Below are 18,306 nucleotides of genomic sequence, written 5' to 3'. Positions count from 1 at the left end.
TTGTTGGGAGCACAGCGTGGTGAGTTAGGGAAGGTGGTAGGGGACACTAGGCCAGGCCCAGTTAGGAGGCTTTGGTCAGCAGCTGCAGGAAGGAGAGACTAGCATAGAGGGCGCAGAGGCGTGGCAGGGTGTCTGGGTCCCAGGTGTACTGCGGCCCAGATCTCTGCACTTCCAGGCCGCTCAACCCCACCAGGGCCTCGGTGAGGATCAGTTCCTCTTCCCCAAGGGTTGAAATCAGGTCAGGCTGCAGGGGGAAGACGCCCTCTTTATCCTGCAGGAAATTCTGTTCCAGTGTGCTCTCCACCTGGAAGGAACCAGACCAGCATGAAAGGAAAGAACTGGGAAGCTCTCCTTCCTCCGCCTGATCCAACCCACCCCGAGGACAGCTCTCATGACAACTCCTTAAATGTGTAAATGCGTTCTAGAGTCGGCCTTCCATCAGGGCCTTGGAACAAGGCCCGTGTTGGTCCCACTCTACTGAGCAGAGCCCGGAGACAGGCTCCGAGAGCTGACAAGCGTTGTCCCTGCCATCTGGCCCACGATCGGCAAAGCCCCGTCAGATGTGTCTGTGTACTCTCTCAAGATCAGGCTGAAAAACCAAGACCGCTGCCTGAAAAAAAACACTTCTCAGGACCATGACACCCCTACACACATGGTGGGGGGTGTTGTTGCGGGGAGCTGGAGAACGATGGAGACATGGAGAATGGGCCCAAGCTGTTGGCATCAGCTAATAGGCCCTCTCGGACCGGACTGTCATGAGGCTAACGCTGTATCTTTCGCTCCCCTGGGCATGCGCCGCTGTCTCTCACCAGTTTTAGCTGCATGGGCAGGATCTTCTTCTCTGTGGATTTTACCAGCAGCTTCTGTTGGGCTTCACTCAATTCTGCGGGGGCGAGGGGGTGACACAGAGAAAGAGTGTATGTGTGTGTGTGTGTGTGTGTGCATGAAAGACTACAGATTCCACCTAAATTTTTTTATACTCTTTTTAAAAAAATAATTTTATTGGGGCTCATGCAACTCATCCCAATCCATACATCCATGTAAGTTCTTATAATTTCACCACCCACTCTTCATCTATTCCTTCCTGGTTCGATATCTACCTTGGGGAGTGTGGAGGGAATGTGATGCTTCTCAAGGAACTGGTAGGATGGGAAAGAGGGGTCTGTATAACTTGGGGTGTTAAGAGAACCCAGAGCTGAGGGATCTACTTGAGAGCAGGCTTTGTAGGGGAACAAACATCTCCGCCTACACCGGAAGGACCTGCAGGAAGCAAGTTTTTTCCAGATGCGACCACGCAGAGGGATGAAGAGGGAACAGCAAGAATCCGGAGATGTTAACCTCTGAAATGAAAGCTAATCGGTCTCCGTAGAGAAATGATGAGCTTCCAGAGAAAGAGACGTTTTTTAGGATATGGTTGGCCAGGTGACTGAGTGGGCTCTTTGGCGTGAAGCCAAGTTTTGAGGGTGTGCATAGAAACTCCGGGGTCCTCAAACTTTTTAAACGGGGCCAGTTCACTGTCCCTCAGAACCATTGGAGGGTCGGACTGTAGTTTAAAGGAAAAAAAAAACTATGAACAAATTCCTATGTACCCTGCACATATCTTATTTTGAAGTAAAAAAACAAACAGGGCAAAAACACCCGGAGGGCCGGATAAATGTCCTCAGCGGGCCTCATGTGGCCCGCGGGCCGTAGTTTAAGGACCCCTGACTTATACCACCGATCCTTTGTTGGGCTGGTGGGCGGCGTTCCTTCAGTCGGGACCCTTGACAACAGATGTAAATGAAGACATGATTCCCCACTTACCTGTTAGGGCTCCGACGAAATAGAGGACAGCTCCCGTTGCTTCCTTGGACAGCAGGACATCTTTGGGCAGTGCCTCCAGGGTCACTTTATGTCCCTTGTCTAGAGCCCCTTCAAGCTGGGGGGACAAGGTGGGTGAGGAATGACAGCAAGGAGCATGGGGAAAGGGCCCAATTGGGTGCCTGTCTGTGGGAAGCCCCCAACACGTGTTCCATCTCTCCCACATCCCCATTTGTCTTTCAAAGTGACAAGGCCCCTTTGTTCCTTGGGTCTTGAGTCTTGAACTCGGGACAGGAGAGGTTCCAGCTGCAGGAGGGAGCATGTCCCCAGGGGGATCCCCATCCTTGGCCCTTCTCCAGGGCAACAAGGGAGCAGGAGGGGCCTAGCAGCCTAGACATGGGAGGAGGGGCTCATCGGTCATTGGAGAAGGCCATTGACTCCCTGGCCCTCTCCTGTTACCATCACAGCTCCCCCTGCCCCCCTCACTGACTGGGGTACCTTTACTAAGTCCCCCCTTCCTCTCCATCTCCGCAAGGGCCTCACCGCGAGTTCCAGGTCTTGGAGGTCCTTGATCTTTCCTAGAAGTTTGCCCAGGGAGCTGAGCAGAGAGCATTGCCCTGTGGGGCTCAGCTTCTCTATTACTTGGGTTTCTCTTTGAACCTCTTCTTTTAGTGTCTTGAAGTTTTCATGTTCCTCCCCTGTGGAACAGTCAATGGGCAAACGAAGGGCCTTCCAGCTGCCGCCCGCTCACCCCGTCCAGTCAGCACTCCCCCTGCAGGCCCTCTTCATGTCGCCCTCCCCAGGGGGGCTGTGAGCTCTGTCCCCAGTGTGAGCCTGTCCTGCCTTCTTTCCCTCCCAAGTTACCCACCAGCCCCAAGAGAGGTATTGGGGGGGGTGAGGGAGAAGGGCTTGGGTGAGGAGATGGGCCAGGATGGATATTATTGTCCAACCTGGGATCTGAGGGAGATCCCCACCCGCGTCACTAGACAGTGGATTCCCTGTTCTCTAGGACTGCCCTTGAATCCGGACAGACTCATAGCGACTCCATAGGACAGACTCAGACCGACCCGGTTGGTTTGCAAGACTGTAAATCTACACGAGGAGAAAGCCTCATCTTGCTCCCTTAAAGAGGCTGGTGGTTTTGAACTGCTGACCTTGCAGATAGCATCCCAATGCCCAACCCACCACCCAAAAGTTGAGAAGGAAGCTTCATTTGCATTCCCCAAGAGTCAGTGGGCCAAAGAGAGCGAGTAAAGACCCGCGTGGCACAGCCACAAGGGCAGCGGGTCTGCAGCTAGGGGTGTGGGCACATCTGGGCATGACCTGAACCCCCTGGGGCCTGGAATCCTGGAACAGAGTCAGCCTGCTTTGGGGAGAGTGGCTTCCTGGACGTGGCTCCCCTTCGTAGGACCTGGGACTCAGCACTTGTCTTCCACCTGCCCCTCCCCCAATCATCCTCCCATAGCCTTCATGCCCAAACGTTAGGGGAGGGATCACAGAATTCCTTACCAGACTCAGATGCTTGGATAACTGATGGAAACAGAAAACAACAAAAACAAACGGGATTAAGAATAGCGTCCTACAGAGCGCTAGCCACAACCAGGGGCTCGGACGCTAACGAGGGTCAGGATGAGGGCCTGTCTGCATCTTGCTTCCAACCAGTTATCTTAAAAGTATCCTTGCTCTTTCCTGGTGGCAAGAGTGGGACAGGAACACAAGGAATGTGAGGACGGACGTGTCGGGAGGCACTGGGTTGAGTGGACAGCCCCGTGAGCCAACAGCACCTGCCTGGGTTGCTGGGTGACGCCATGGGAGGTGTGTGCAGGTATGTACAGGTAGCAGGATCAAACAACACAGCCTCTTAAGGACAACGGTCTAGACATCAGGCTACCGGGGCATCTTAGCCAGACTTTCTCCTTCCATGGCTTCTTCCTAAGCTAATGGGACTTCTGTCATGTTTCCCGGACACGCTCCCTGCTGGTCCCACAGAGAAGGGAAGAAACAAGGAGCGTGGATTCTAAAATCTGAGGTGAGACAGTTGCAGTGGGGTGACAGGAAACACTTACGGACAAACTTCTCATCTGATTTTCCTGCAGAGAGAGAGAGAGAGAGAGAGAGAGAGAGAGAGAGAGAGAGAGAGAGAGAGAGAGAGAGAGAGAGAGAGAGAGAATGAATACGGGTCAGCACGAAGCCTCGCTTTGCCTTGAATCCGCCTGCGTTGTCAAGGCAGGTCTACCAGCAGGCGAGCGCTCCAAACGCACCCGGAGATGATGCCAGCTCGGCCGCCCACCGTTTGGGAACACACACACACACACACACACACACACAGGCTAAGAACATACACACACAGGCTAAGAACATACACACACACACTAAGAACACACACACACACACTGGCTAAGAACACACACACACACACACACACTGGTTAAGAACACACACACACACTGGTTAAGAACACACACACACACTGATTAAGAACACACACACACACACACACTGATTAAGAACACACACACACACAGGTTAAAAACACACACACACACACACACTGGTTAAGAACACACACACACTGATTAAGAACACATACACACACTGGTTAAGAACACACACACACACACACACACTGATCAAGAACACACACACACACTGGTTAAGAACACACACATACATTGTTTAAGAACACACACACACACTGATTAAGAACACACACACACACTGGTTAAGAACACACACACTGGTTAAGAACACACACAGGTTAAGAACACACACACACACACACACAGAGTCTCATTCCTGCCCTAGTCTGCCTGCTTGTCGTGTGCTTCTCCTGTGTCTTTCTGGGCAGGACTTACATGCCTCTCTGTCTCCCCTAAAGTTGACCATGGATGCTGTAGGGACTGGCTCTTTGGCCGATGATAAACCCACAAAGACAAACTCACAGCCATGGAGTCCATTTCGACTCTTGGCGACCCTGCAGGACAGAGTAGGACTGCCCCTGTGAGTTTCTGAGACGGTCACTCTTTACAGGAGTAGAAAGCCCTGTCTTTCAACCATGGAGCTGCTGGTGGTTTTGAACTGCTGACCTTGCAGGTAGCAACCCAGCCCGTAACCACGGTGCCATCAGGGCCTTTCGGAGGATAATAGTCTACAAAGTTAGAGGATGGATGGTTTAGGGGGAGGGCAGGGTGGGGGGCTAGCAAGTCATTCCACTCACCTCCGGGAGGGAAGGTTTGCATGTTATCATTGTAGATGTGTGGGATATCTGCAAGGAGTGAGAGAAGCAAGAGTGGGGGGGGGCATTAGAACCCCACCTTCCTTCTCATAGTCTCAAGCTCATGACTTCACACAGAGGCCTCCCCAACTCCCCGATCCGCCTTCCTTGCTGGAAGGCATCATCTCCCCGTCGCCTCTGCACACATTCCCCTGTGATGACAAGGTGGCATCCGACCTGCCCCGCAGCACAGCATCTCTGAGCGTTTCCTCCCCTGGCCAGAGAGCCTCTAGAGTAGAGGCTGCATCTGCTCCTCTCTCTGCTCCCGGCCCCCTCCCTCCACCCAGCGAACACAGTGCCCAGCACCCAGGAGAGGCTCACCACCCAGGAGCCCCGTCACCGGTCTCTCCAGAGCAGCCCTTGTGGTTCTGACTCGGGCGAGGGGACTACAACCCACACCCCTTTACTCATTCCCTGGTATCACCACAGCTGGGGGCCCAGCCGAGGGTCAGACTGATCTCCAGAAGAGGCCAGTCGGGCTGTGCTCACCCCACTCATCTTTGCCTTTGACCATCAGCTGCCTCACGCGGAAGGCCAGGACACAGCCCTTGGGGATGGTGACGGCCTCCTTGTGGTTCACAGAGCCCTAGGGGTGGACCAGGAGACTGCATGAAGCCCAGCTGTTGTAAGTGGGGGAGGGGGTGCGAGGGGGGTGATGCTGGGAGCGTGGGGCAGCGGGGCAGGTGGCGGGCCAGGTCCAGGGACTTTGAGGAGATGAGAATTTGGGAACTCTTCCTGGTTGAGTCACATGCCACATTCCGGGAGCAGGGCAGACCTGCTCCCTCTCCCACACCTGCCTGGCATCACAGGGTCCCATTGTCGCACTTCCACCCAGGGCCTGAGTCCTCCTTCCTGGATGCCATCTGCCCCATGCCCCCTCTCAGGAAGCGTTCCAGCGCCTTCCTTCCCTGTTCATACAAACAGCTCTGGATCGATAGGGACAGCTTGACCTAAGGAGCCCTTGGTGGAGCAGCGGCTAAAGGGTCCACAAGCGGAAAAGCGGGTGGTGTGAAGGCGCCTAGTTGCCCCTTGGGAGAAAGGCCTGGCGAGCTGCCATGTCAAGAGGAAGCCCAGAAACCCCACGGGGCGGTTCTCCTGGGCCACAGGGGGGCGGATAGGGAGCCTCAGCTGGACGCAGCATTGCTCCTGGACATGCAGGTCCCTCAGCAGGAGGAGAACCAGGAGCTCTCCCCTGCAGGCCGGGGTGCAGCGGGAGGGAAAATCGACCCCTACGCTTCCCGGTCCCTGATGACTTCCCTTGGAAGCTGGCACAGGGAGCTGCCCACATTAGGTGCCCTTGGCTGCCCTGGGCCTGGGTTTGGAGCAGCAGGGGGAAGAGGTGGGTCCTTACAGTCACTTCAGTGGGCAGTACTTGGGTGCAAAGTGAACCCAGCCTCTGAGGAGTGTGTGTGTGTGTGTGTGTGTGTGTGTGTACGTGCGTGGGTGCTGGAAGCGAACCTGTAGCCCCAGCGGGGCGAAGAACGGGAGGGAGAAGCCGGCCTCTGCCTTGCCAGCTCTCTCCAGGGTGACTTCCTGCACGGTCTCCACCACCTCCATCACCACGTACAGGTTCTCGCCCCGATCGCGCATCTCCTTCAGGAAGGGGTGCTGCTCCTCCAGCTTCCTGTGGCGGAAGAAGCACAGGGGAAGTTTCCCCAGGGGTCCCCTGGTGGTTTCCTTCCTCCCTGGGAGCTGGACTGGTATCTGGGAAGGAGTGACCCTCAGGTGTCGGATTGTGGTTGGAAACCCAGGTCGACCACCCAGCAGCAGGGCAGCTCCTCTGAGTCTCAGCTGCGCCATCTATAAACTGAGCATAATGACACGTACCGCCGGGCTTGTTGGGAGGAAACCATACCAGCTGGCCCAGCAGCTGCTTGACCTGGACGGCCCCAGGCCTGGGATTGCCTCCTTCCCCAAAGTCAGTCCCCCTGCCTCTCAGGCACCTCTCCTGGGAGCCTCTTTCTCCATCTCTTGCTCCTAAGTCCCTCCTTTCCATGGCTTGCAAAGACAAACATGTCCACTTCCCTGGGTCCTGCTGCTCCCTCAAATTACCATCTGACTTCCGCCCTTCCTCTCCCTGGAGTGCCCCCCTCCCCACCTCCTAGAGGTGGTCTTGGCGTCCTCCCTGCCACTCCAGACTGCTTTACCACCCATTTATGTTCCCACTACTCCACTCAGACGACCGCCACCTCCTCACCAGGCTCAAAGACCCTCTCTGACTTCCCTCATGATTGGGGCCTGCAGTCCCCACCGTCCGTGTGGCTCTGGGCTCCCTTGTCTCCAATCCCACGCACCGCCCTGGTTCTACCCTGTCCGCTTCTAAATCCCACCCATCCTGTCTCCATTCCATTTTCCAGGGTCTGTGTTCCTTGCAGTTTTATCTTTCCGATCTTTATTATTTTTAATTAAAAAATTTTTTTTAAAAAAAAATAAAAAAATAAAAAAAAATAAAAAAAAAAATAAAAAATTTTTTTTTAAGGAATATTTTCTTGCGTCTTCAGTGAGGTTTCACACAACGACCCCACAATTCCGACAGAAATTCTCAGTGCTATTGGTGACCTTCACGGGGCGTGAACATGCTCTCTCTCTAGATATTTCCCAGTTCTACAACCACCCCCCACCGCCCCCGCGTCTCATCCAGTGCCCTGATGACAGGCTTCGTGCTGTGCCACCACGCCTGATAGCCTTTCCCAGGTTCCACCACCACCGTGGACTCAACTCAATGCCCCTTACCAACAACTCCCTCTCCTCCCCCCATGGTAGCCAGACGTCCATTTGGTTTCTTTTTCTTTTAAAAATCGTTTTCTCCGTTTTAATCTTTGTACTGCGGACCTTGACTTCTCTCCTGGGCACCAGGCCCTTATTCCCAGGGGCACCGCAAATGGTAAACCATCCAAAGGGCACAGCCGTCTTTCTTCCCAGGTCCACCTCGCCCTCACCTGCACACCAGCTGCTAAGCCCACTCCCTGTTTACTCCCAGCAGGCCTTGCGTTCCAGCTCTCCTCCTTGCTTGTCCCTAGCTTATGTCCTCTCGGCATTGGGGATGGGCTGTGGGGCAGTGTCTTCCCTGGTCTGCCTGCTCCAAACCCCAGCCCTCTGTTTTTCTGCACACACGTCCTCCATTCGGCCCTGTTTGTCAGGGCACACACCGAGCACCGGCAGGATTGCCCTGGTGTCTGCACACCAGGCCAGTGTCCTTGGCCTGGTGCTTGTGTTTCTCCACGATCTCCTCCTCCTGGTTCCACTCATCCCTGGTCTTCACCGGCCGAGCAGGCTAGTCACCGTCATGGTCTCCGACAGAGTTCAAAGGTGTCCTGGTAGGGCAGTGGTGAAGCACTGGACTGCTAACCACAAGGTCTGGGGTTTGAAGCTGCCAGTTGTCCTGTGGGGGAGAGCTGCGGCAGCCTGCTCCCACAGAGTCCCGGTCTCTGCTACCCAACGGGACTGTCCTGTCGTGTGAGTTGGAGCGGGTGTCCAGTGAGTCTAGGGTCCCAAGATTTCTCACCCTTTGTAGTGCCCTTCTTCCAGCTCCCACGTCTAATTTAGCCTTCTGTGTTTCAAGGCCTAGCTCCTAGGTCACCTTCTCTGCGACGTCTTCCTCAATGTCCCCAGCTGGAAGGCCCTCTGACCTACCAGGACACTTGGCTGACCCCACTTGCTACTGCTTGCCTTGTCTTATTGCTACTGATCATTGCTTTCCACCACTCCCACTCTGCAGGCTTCTTGGGCAAAGAGCTCCTGGGGTACCCCACCATCTTGTAGGGTGCTTGGTAGCCAGGGAGCGCTGTGTAAATGTAGATGGGGTGAATTCCAGCCCTCTAGCCCCACTTAACTGCTCCACCTTTCACCCCAACTACATTTACTCAGAAGCCAGTTACCCCGTCGTCGGGTCAAGCATCTGGGGGACCCAGCATGGAAGTCACGTCGGCCACAGCCCTGCGCTGCCCAGGGCAGTACTCCCAAGCCTGGTGAGTGGGTCAGGATGGGCAGGCAGCCCTCTGTGCTCCAGCGGCAGTGGAGAGCAGGGAGCACTCCTATCCTAGTCTCTTTCATCAAGTCTTAGCGTTGGGAGCAAGCTCAGAGATCATCATCCAGCACGAAACGGGTCCCCAGGGGGAAAGTGACCTATCTCAGGTCACGTGCAAGTTCACGTGAACCCGCTCAGTCTGAGCTGCATGGGGGGGGGGGGTTATGCGTATGTGCGCCTGTACGTGCGTGTGGCCCTGAGGAGGTGGTGGTTGGGGGAGGTCGAGGGAAGATGGAGAAGAGTGGATTAAGAAATGTCCAGAGGACTCACCTATCAAGACCCCCATGGGGTGGTCATGTGGGCGGAAATCCGTATGATGCCCCTGTAGCCTCCTTCCCTCCCGCGCCCCCTCCCAAACTCCCCGAGCCCCCGCCCCCACTCTCACCTCTTTTCTTGCAGACTCTCCAGGGCCTTGGGGGCCACGCTGAGCGTCTGAACCTCCAGGGCACTATTGTGGGAGAGCCCCGCTGTCCCTGTCACCTTCACAGTCTTGGGCATGTCCACTTTTCCCTCCACGCGCGCATCCAGCATATTGGTGAAGCAGAAGTTCCCACTGTCTGTTGGCTCTGCCGGAGACACACGACAAGGGAGCTAGGCCGAGGGGTGACCCCCACCTCCGCCTCAGCTCCTCACTTAGACTTGGGGCTAGATGTCCCCAACTCCGTCTGCATGCAGCGGGGTAGAGTGACTGGCCCCGACAGGCCCCGGCTGCCCACTGAGACTGACCCTCCGGGCAGCTGCCGGCCTCGAGCAGGTCCAGGAGGGAGTAGTCGGTGTGGACATAGCGGGCGCCCCAGAAGAGCGTGCTCCTCCTCTTCCTCAGCACCAGGCAGAAGGGATGGAAGCGCTTGAAGTCAATGAGGCTGTCCAGGGGAACCAAGTCGCCGCGTGGGTTGAGCTGTCTGGCCAGGGCCCGGGTAACGTTCTCGAACATGGTCATTGTGTCTGCAGGGAGGGCAGGGGGCGGGAGAGTGTCAAGGTGGCTGCAGTGGACACCCCTGAAAGGGAGAGGCCACCTGTATCTCTGTATCTTGGCAGGGACAGGGCAGGGGAGGGGTGGCGAGAGACTCTTAAAGCTGCCTAGATGCCTGGGCTGTCTGAGTTGAAAGGAGGCATTACCTTAACTGAGGAGCCTGATGGAGTGGTGGTGAAGAACTGGGCTGTGAGTTGCAAGGTCGGTGGTTTGAAACCACCAGTCGCTCCGAGGGAGAACGACGAGGCTTTCTACGTCCACAGAGATTTACCGTCCTGGAAACCCACAGGGACAGTTCTGCCCCTCCACTCCATGGCCTCCAGTGTGCCGTGACCCAAACAGCCCTCAGCCCCCCTCCCCCAGTGGCCGAGAGGGTTCTTCTCCCCTGGCCCCCCTAATTGTCCTCAGACCCCAGCCCGGTTTGGAGGGGGTCATCCACAGTGCAGTACAGCTTCTCCTGCACACACCTGACCCGGCCCACACCCAAGGCATCTCTGGACCTCCGTCTGGCTCAGCTATGAGCAGTCTCCCTCCATCCAGAGAAGGCCCTGTGGGTCCCCCTGCTGCCCTTCTGCCTGCTGCCCTCTCCCAATCTGAAGAGTTCTTCAAGTTGGGGTCCCCTTCCTCGCTTTTCCAGGAGCAGGTAGTGCCTTCCCACTGTGCCCCCAAAGCCCTGTGGACACCCCCTTCTGGGGCTCCTGCTGTTTGCCACTGCTCTGCTCTATTCACCTGACCCTCTCGCCGGCCTGACTGTGACGCCCCAGATAGCAGGGTGACTCCCGGTCATCCTTGTCATCTTTGTAGCTCCACCACTCACCCAGTGGCCAGCGCCCTGTTGGAGCTGGGCAGCTGAGGGTGGGGAGGAGAATGACCGGAGGAGCAGTGAGTGAATGAATGAACCAGGGCCTGGGTGCAGAGCACCCTAGAGAGCAGTGGGCCTGTGTGAGCGGAGTCTCACCATCTCGGGTCTGTGTCCGAGGCGCCAGGCCTGGTGCTTGGCTGGGTGGCCGGCCGTCATGGATGGATAGTCCCCACGGGTGGATGGGATGCCCCAGCTGTCTGGAAGCCGCCTATCTCCCCTGCCTGCTCACAGAGGCAGGGACCCGGGAGGCATGGGCATAGTCCTGCCCCCCACCTGAGCCCTGATGAGCTTTCTTCCCCTCTCACTCCTGGGAGGGCCAGGATGGGGCGACAGCCTCAGGAACCAGCCAGGTGCACCTGGGAAGAACTTGGGTGGACAGAGTGGGCTTCTCCCTAGTCTTCCTGTCTTGTCCCTTCCCCAAGCCCTAACAAGCTGTCTACCCCATTTGGCCACTTGTCCCACCCCTCTGTTGTGATGGAGTTCTTACCAGGGAGAGGTGCCGGGTCTTGTCTAACTGCGGTATCTCAGATGCACAGGCCCAGGTCGTCAGGAGGCGGAGAGCGACTGTCCCTTTATCCTCAGCCAGGGCAAGGGTAGAGCTCCCAAGGACCCAGCCTGCCCAGTGACCCCACCCCCATTCTGGGACACTTCCCGGAGAACAGCATCAACCTGTTCCCCGTGTGCCCTGCCCGGCCCCGGGGCCCTGGCCTCCTACAGGACTGAGGGGGTGGGCGGGGAGCTGCCAGGCAGGTGCCAGCGTGGGTGGGGGGAGCCAGAGCAAGAGAGAAGTGGCAACCAAAGGTTGGTTTGATGGCTGGTGGGGTGGGGTGTGAAGGCAACTTTGGGAGGGGGTGCAGAGAGTGGCAGGGGGAAGGGTGTGTGTGTGTGGAGGGGGATATAACATGTGTGGGGTGTGTGATGAGGGGAGACATCCTGTTCATTGATGGTCTTGGTCATCGGGACACATCCCGGCTGCGGGATGAACCAAGGGAACCAGAAATCCCGTGTGTCCCCAGAGGCTCACTGGGAGAGCAGAGTCGCTGGAAGGTGGTCCTCCATCCTTCTGCGTCATGCCTATCTGTGAGTCCCCACCTCCCCTGCACCCACACCGCCCTGGTGTTTGTGGAGGCAGGCATGGAGACACGTCAAGGGCTTCCTGTTTTTGTGTCCAGCGCCTCTGCTCTCTGTGGAATGTCACCTTTGCACATTGACACACAGGCACAACCCGAGCCAGTGCACTTCCATCCCGTGCCGCCCTGGTGCATGTCAGAGAACTGCGTAACACAGCCTTTCACTGGCTGATCTTCTCGAAGGAGATCCCCAGGCACTGTCTGCCCACATGCCTCTGGGGGCCCCAACAGGCAGCCTCTCAGTTAACAACTGGTGACATTAACAGTTCGAGTCACCCCGGGACTTTAGATGCCGGGAGACCCTTGGAAAAGTCCCGGATGCATGGGGAACTCAGCCCTCACGGCAGGCCATCAGCTTCTGCTCTCCTCTGAGGTTCCGCCCCGGAGGACTTTCAAAGGGGACTCTTTGGATTGTCTAGATCCAGGCTCCAGATGATCAATGAAGACATTTACAAGCAAAGCTCTTTAACCCGGGACATGTGGGCTGTGACCTGGATAGACCTGCTCGCATCTGAGGCGCTTCAGCATCATGACTCATCCCAAAGAAGTACAAACAGACCCTCCCAGCCATGGACGGACCAAGAGCTTTCATGGAGGGTCGGCGACATTTGGCAAAACTCCCCAGAGCCATCATGGCCCTCCATTGTCCCCAAGGTCCATGTAGCATGGGCTCAGACTCGCCGCCTCTGCCATCCCGCTGGTGCCGACCCGAGCAGACAGGGGACAGGGAGGACAGTCCTTGCGGCTTCTGAGACTGTAACTCTTGATGGCAGTAACGACCCTCGTTTCCCCCCACAAGGAGCTGCTGGTGGTTTCGAACGACCGACCTTGAGGCGAGCAGCCGGATGTGTAACCAACCCCACCACCAGGGCTCCCAAGTCTCTCGTCTCTAGTGTGAAAAAGAGAAGCGGTAAAGGAAACCCAGTCCCTGCCGATTCTCTGTATGTGTGTCCTCACCTGCCCATGTCCTTCTGCCCGACAACCTACTACTTCTTTTCCCTCAGTTCTTCTAGCCCTTAACCATGACCTTAACCACACAGTCCTCCCCCATAGAAGGGGCAGAGGGGGGGCCCGGTGCTGGGGGTGGGGGAGTGTGGTTGTCATTGGTTTAAGGTGACCAGACGTCCCGCTTTTGAGCAGTTTTTCCCGCGTCCTGCGGCGTTTTCAAAAAGTCCTGCTTTTTGGAAAGAATGCACGACAAGGTAGGGTATCTGGTTTTCGGCTGCCATGTGGCTATTTCGCCAGGATATGAGTTTTATCAATGGTGTCCCGCTTTACCAATGTGAAAATCTGGTCACCTTACATTAGTTATTTCGCCCTGCCACGGGCGCACATGCCAGCAAAAATCTGCTTCTTTTTATCTCTCTCTGTTCTCCCTGGGCATCCGTATCTCAGAATCAAACACCCGTTGCCATCGGGGCCCGTCTGATTCACAGGTGGCACAATGGCTAAGCACGGAGTTGCTTGATTGGTGTTGGCAGTTGGAGTGCACCCAGAGGTTATGTGGAAGAAGAGATGCCAGTCGAGGAAACGCTGCGGGGCGGCTCTGCTCTGTCACGTGGTGATGTAGTTAGTTATTGTGCCAACCTGGCTGATAAACACATGTGGGGTTAATTGAAGGGCGGAGGAATAAATGGCTCAGTGAGCCTCGCCTGTCTAGTTCTCGGGTATCTTGCTCTCTGATGGTCGGACCAGGGTGCAGCTGCCTTAGCCAGTTCCCTGTTTCAGCTGGCAAGGCTCACTTCCTGCAAGATATCCCTTAGGAGAAGCCGCATGGACCTACCCCGATGCAGCCTTGGGTGCTGGAGCACCCATGTGGAGACCCCTGCCGGCGCTGAGATGCTTACACATTCACTGACTTGGCTTTCCTCCTGCAGTTGGCATCATTGCGTCTGTTTTGTGAGATGGAGGAGGACTTTGTGGATTCATGTTGGACATATCGGCTAATGTTGGACTTGTGAGTTTGGGCAGCACTGGGTTGGGATGTTTTCTTGATGCACACTTAATCTTTAGATACAACTCTCTCTTATACATATGACTTTCTGTGGATTTGTTTCTCTACAGTACCCAAACTAACCCACATGGGGTCACAGAGTCAGAGTGGACTTCATGGGACTGAAGGAGGACAATCACAAAGGAGCACAGGGTTGTGACATCGCTGTGGCCCTGCAGCTGCTGCTCCCGGGGCCATACTGCTGCCCACGGCTCTGCGGACCAGCTCGCCATGTCCCCTGACTGCAGGCCACCATGCTGTCCAGTCCAGCCCGTGTGCCACGGACCTGGAGAGGAGTGCTTCCCAACCCGCTTAGTGGTCCCCCAGACACAAAAGGGCCTTTGTGGTCTAAAGCGGAGCGAAGACACAGGGCTTGTGGAGTCAGCCAGACTGAGGTCACTAGATGGTTGACCAGGGCCAGCCTGGCCTTGTCCTTCCGTGGCTTTGGATGGGAAATAGCGGTACCCAGGCTTGGCCCCATGCTGCTCCTCCCTCCTCAGACCCAGGAGGTCCCCACCCCCTGGTACTCTTCTCTTAGTCTAGCTCACGTTCAGGGACACCTGGGATAGAATTTAAAGTGTGCTAGAAGAGGCTTAAATTAGACTAACACATGACAATTCTTTCGGTCAATTAAAAGCAATTTCACAAGAGGAGGCTGATGCCTGGGAATTGGAGTCCAGCCGGTGCTTCCGGGCAACTGGGCTTTGCTCTCTCGTGCCCTCTGGTGGTCACTGAGGGTTAGGTCATGGTGGTAATCACTCCTGAATGGCAGACCAAGTCTGGGAATTTTGTGTGGTTGATGGGAGAGGTGGGCTGGGCAGGGGAATTGAACAGGTGGAGAAAGCCCCAGCCCCGTGATGTCTGGGAACCATCGCGGCTCTCAGACCCAGGGAGTGCGCTGCAGACAGGCACAGAGGCTGAGGCAAGGAAATATTTCCGAACCCTTCTTTTTTCAAAACATATGATGCTGTTTCTCCCCTTGGGAGGGGCTCTAGGAGGAAAGAGAAGAAGGGTGGGTTGGTGTAATTCAGGGGGGCAGGAAGCCGTGACCCAGGCAAGGAGGAGAACAAGCTCCTTACTGAGCCTGTTCTCGGGGAGTTAGGAGGGCAGGGAGAACGCTCAGCAAGGGGGGGGGCGGCATGGATACAAAGCCCACTTTGTGGGGACTGAGCAGGCTGGGGCACTTGGGGGGAGTGACCCCTTGCATGACATACCCCTAACCCTTCTCCGAGAGAAGGAAACGGACTAGTCAGGGGTGAACACTAGTGGGGGCATGGCTGTCGGGGGAGGGCATTATTTTACAGCTCACTAGGTAGGCAGGAAGGAGCGCTAGTGGCATAGTGGTTACAAGTCCCTCTGATCTGCAAGGTCAGTGGTTTGATACCATCGGCTACCCTGTAGGGCAGACAGGGTTTTCTACGCTCACAAAGAGCCACAGTCGCTGAAACTCACAGGGACAGGGGAGTTTTTTTTTGGAGAAGGTATGCTTGATCCCTGGAGACAAAGTTCGTAGTTGGAAAACACAGCTGCTCCGCAGGAGAAAGCGGAGGTTTTCTACTCTCGTTCAAGTGGCCCTCCTTGGAAACCAACCCAAAGGGGCAGTTCTGGTCTGCCTTCTAGGGTCACCATGAGTCGGGATTGACTTGGGTCTGCTATTTTTTGGAAGGGAGGGAGCTTTGGGTTACGGATCGCACATTGCGCACTGTATTTCCATGAAGTCCCCTTTTGGAACAGAACAAGTCTTCTAGAGTCCCTTTCAAAAACAAAACAAATTCTTTTACTTGTGAATTGGATAGCGGTTTATACTTCATCTCATCGAGTTTATATTATAATTTTGTGTTTCTGTAAGCTATTGTCAAATCCCCAGGGGCTTGCCCTATACCCCCCTTTGATTGCTCTTCTCCCTCTTGTGACATAGTACCTCCCCCTTCACCTGTCTCCCCTCTAGCCTATTGCTTCCTCTCTCTCCCCCCTCCCCTTACCCTCCTGCCTTGGAAACCCAAGTAGTTACACATTGTCACAGCCCCATCAGCAGTGTAGAGGACTCCCATCTCGGCACCCTCTCCAGCACTTGATAGTTCCTGTTTTATTTTTCTATTACTTTTTAACTTTGTTGTCAATGCCAGTGTGAGGTGGTTTCTCGTCACAGATTGGCTAGTGATTGTGAGCATTTCTTCATATATTTGGTGCTCACCTGGACATCGTCTTTGGTGAGCTGTCAGTTCATGTCCTTTGTCTATGTTCCCATCGGACTGTCTTTTTCTTGTTGAGGTGTTGCAGTTTTCTGCAAATTTGAGAGGTCAGTCCCTTGTCCAATGTGTCAGTGGACACAACAAAAACTTTTACGCTTTTGATGAAGTCTTTTGATGAATATAGGTGTCTTAATTTTGGTAGATTCTAACAATCTATTCTTTCTTCTGCGAAGTCCCTCCCATTATGTTTGATAGTGTGTTTATGCTTAATACGAGGGCCCTTAAGTTTGTCCCTATTTTAGACGCCTTTTTTTGGATCGTAAAAATGTTGAGGTTTTCCCTTGTTTGAATCCATCAGCTTTGGAACCCAGGACCTGGTTGAGCAGATGCTGATGTTCAGCCCGGATCACATCAAACTCTGCAGCAACATTCAATGTGTCAGCTCCCCTTGCCTCTCTCCATCCACTGCCCGTTTCCCTCCCCATTCGGCTGGGGCAAGCATGGAGGCTGCAGCCAGTCCTCAGCTCAAACTCAGAGACGCTTCTGTCAGCTGAGGCTGGTGTCGGCTGTCAGGCCCTCGCAGCACCTGGACTCTCGCTGGGCCCCTGCAGGTGTGACTGGAGGAGGCATTGGGGCTCCAGCGACGTCTGGACTGCTGGAAAAGTGGCTCTCCTTCCTGGCTGTGCTTGCTAAGCCCTCTTCATGGGACAGAGCCTCCACATTCTTGTCGGAGAGACTGGGCTCTTCTCTTGGAGAGATGGAGCCTTCCATGCCTGCATGCAAGGGCACTGGAAGCCCGAGCCCTCCTGCCCACCCTGTTGCTTTGAGTCCAGATGCAATCAGGACTGGGGATCCTTGGTGCACGAAGTGGCTGGGAAGCCAGGTGGTGTCAGCCAGCACCCGAAAGATGGAGAGGACAGCATGGAAGGCACAGAGTGTTGGCCGGGCATTGGATGCCACGTAGAGAGGGAGCCATCACTTGAGCATCCAGGCAGCAGAGTCCCACCAGAGCCAGGGTCACCTTCAGCTCCTCACCCCAGAAGCCCTCTGAGAGCTCTCAGGTGAGCTGGAGGGGCTCCACCTCCTCACGGAAGGAGCTCTGGTCCAGGATGGCCACCACCTGCACAGCATCACGGGAGCATCACGGGATGCTTGGCATGACGGGAGCCCCCAACAGGTGGTCTGCGGCAAGAATGAAATCTCAGTGTGCCCCCACCTGGAAGGTATGGCCTGTCAATGCTAGAACCCAGGGGAAACGGAGATGGAAGATCTGTTGAGGACTCTCCAGCCTCAAAGTTCTCATCTGGGATTTGAGGGAGGGACCCAGTTAGATGGGTCCCAGGATCCCTCCCAGTGCCCAGCCTCCTCCGTGAGACTCCTCACCAGCTTCATCTGTTGGGGAGGGTCCCTTTCTCCACAGACTTGGTCCCGGGGAGAGGGCTGCAGAGTCAGGCCCACTCTCCCTCTGGGAGGCAAGGTACTACAAGCCCCCACCCACCCCTACCCCGAGCTGTCCCCACCTTCTTCCGGGGAAAATGGGTGGGGTATGGAGGTTTGCAAGGAGCCCTGGTGATGCATTGTGTGCTTGGCAGCTGCTTCCAATCTACCAGCAGCTCTGTGGGGGACCAGACCTGCTCCGGGAAAGACTGTGGTTGTCTGGCAGGCGCTGGTTTTGCCTCCGAGTGGCCCTATGTACAACAGCAGGACACACGGCCGGTCCTGCACCGTGCTGCTGGGTGTGAGCTGCTCGGTGCAGCTGTAAAGATGACAGTCTGAGAAGCCCTACTCAGTCCGATAGGGTCGCTACGAGTCGGGATCAACTCGATGGCACACAGCAACAGGAACAGGTGGGCTTGTACCTCGCGGCGGTCCCTTAGAGGAGGGGACAGCAGGGTTGGCGGGTTGGCCCTCTGCAAAGGTCTGGAGCTTGGGACTGACTGGCATCCCGGTGAGTAAGTTGCGAAGCACAGACGTGGCTTAATGCTCCGCTATCGCTGTCTGCAAGAAGCTCGGTACCATCGGTCCTAACCCAGTGGGCCTTTCACATCAGGGGCT

The 18,306-nt window shown here is 55.7% G+C and overlaps 1 protein-coding gene across 1 annotated transcript; it reads right to left on the bottom strand.

Moving 5' to 3' along the window:
• Nucleotides 1-61: 61 nt before the first annotated feature.
• GSDMA (gasdermin A) lies at nt 62-10,041 on the bottom strand. Its single transcript, XM_075559330.1, has 11 exons — nt 9,828-10,041; nt 9,487-9,667; nt 6,533-6,698; nt 5,564-5,660; nt 5,018-5,065; nt 3,867-3,890; nt 3,310-3,330; nt 2,344-2,498; nt 1,804-1,918; nt 810-883; nt 62-304 (listed from the first exon to the last, which is right to left on the bottom strand). Exons 1-11 carry the CDS (start codon nt 10,039-10,041, stop codon nt 62-64), a joined length of 1,338 nt encoding a protein of 445 aa, XP_075415445.1.
• Between the last annotated feature and the right edge of the window lie 8,265 nt (nt 10,042-18,306).

The sequence above is a fragment of the Tenrec ecaudatus genome, chromosome 10, assembly GCF_050624435.1.
Source record: "Tenrec ecaudatus isolate mTenEca1 chromosome 10, mTenEca1.hap1, whole genome shotgun sequence".
Lineage (NCBI taxonomy): Eukaryota > Metazoa > Chordata > Mammalia > Afrosoricida > Tenrecidae > Tenrec > Tenrec ecaudatus.
The sequence above is the reverse complement of the archived record's forward strand: the minus strand, read 5'-3'. Positions and strand labels throughout refer to the sequence as shown.

Excerpts from the sequence above, each read along its gene's own strand:
- GSDMA (XM_075559330.1), bottom strand. The coding sequence starts at position 10,041 with ATGACCATGTTCGAGAACGTTACCCGGGCCCTGGCCAGACAGCTCAAC. Across the intron at positions 5,066-5,563 it reads CAAAGGCAAAGATGAGTGGG|ATATCCCACACATCTACAAT; the intron begins GTGAGCACAGCC and ends CACTCCTTGCAG. Across the intron at positions 305-809 it reads TGCCCATGCAGCTAAAACTG|GTGGAGAGCACACTGGAACA; the intron begins GTGAGAGACAGC and ends GGTTCCTTCCAG.